Genomic DNA, 458 nt, shown 5'->3' on the forward strand with positions numbered 1-458 from the left:
GAACCGGTGCATCATGGAAAGAAAGCGCGTCTTGGCTGCAGGGCAGGCTTCTTTCCTCCCCGCTTTGTTTCCAAGCGTTAGCCGCTCCTAGTTCTGCCCGTGTAGCGGGAAAGGTGCCCGCTCCTTTCGCAAAAATCCAGGTCCTGCTGCCTCCCGCCCGGGCAGGACGGCGGAGCATCGCTCGGGGCTGCCTACGGGGGGTGGCCGCGGGGGTACCCGGTGTGAGTCTCCCCGGAGAGCGGGATGGAGCTGTTCTCCGGCGCCTGCATCCCGCAGTGCTGCGTGCGCCGGGAGGGATCGGTGCAAAGATTTGCTTTGCTTAATCGAGTTTTATTTTACTTTGAGAGCGGAGCCGTCCCTCCTGGGCCGGAGGGCCGCGGCGGGGAGTGCGTCCCCGCGTTGCGTCGCTGGTCACCTGGGAGCAGGGGTGCGTGGGGGCCGGGCAAGGGCCGGTCCCG

At 66.4% G+C, this 458-nt stretch overlaps 1 protein-coding gene across 1 annotated transcript in view; it reads left to right on the forward strand.

Moving 5' to 3' along the window:
- The first annotated feature begins 243 nt into the window (after positions 1-243).
- The window catches only part of FLT1 (fms related receptor tyrosine kinase 1), a 111,757-nt gene continuing 111,542 nt past the window's right edge, over positions 244-458 (forward strand). The window contains exon 1 of the mRNA XM_009647123.2: positions 244-427. Coding sequence (XP_009645418.2) covers positions 244-427 — 184 coding nt within the window. The remainder of the gene's footprint in view (positions 428-458) is intronic.

This window comes from Egretta garzetta, unplaced genomic scaffold, assembly GCF_000687185.1.
Source record: "Egretta garzetta isolate BGI_Z169 unplaced genomic scaffold, ASM68718v1 scaffold279, whole genome shotgun sequence".
Classification (NCBI taxonomy): Eukaryota; Metazoa; Chordata; class Aves; order Pelecaniformes; family Ardeidae; genus Egretta; species Egretta garzetta.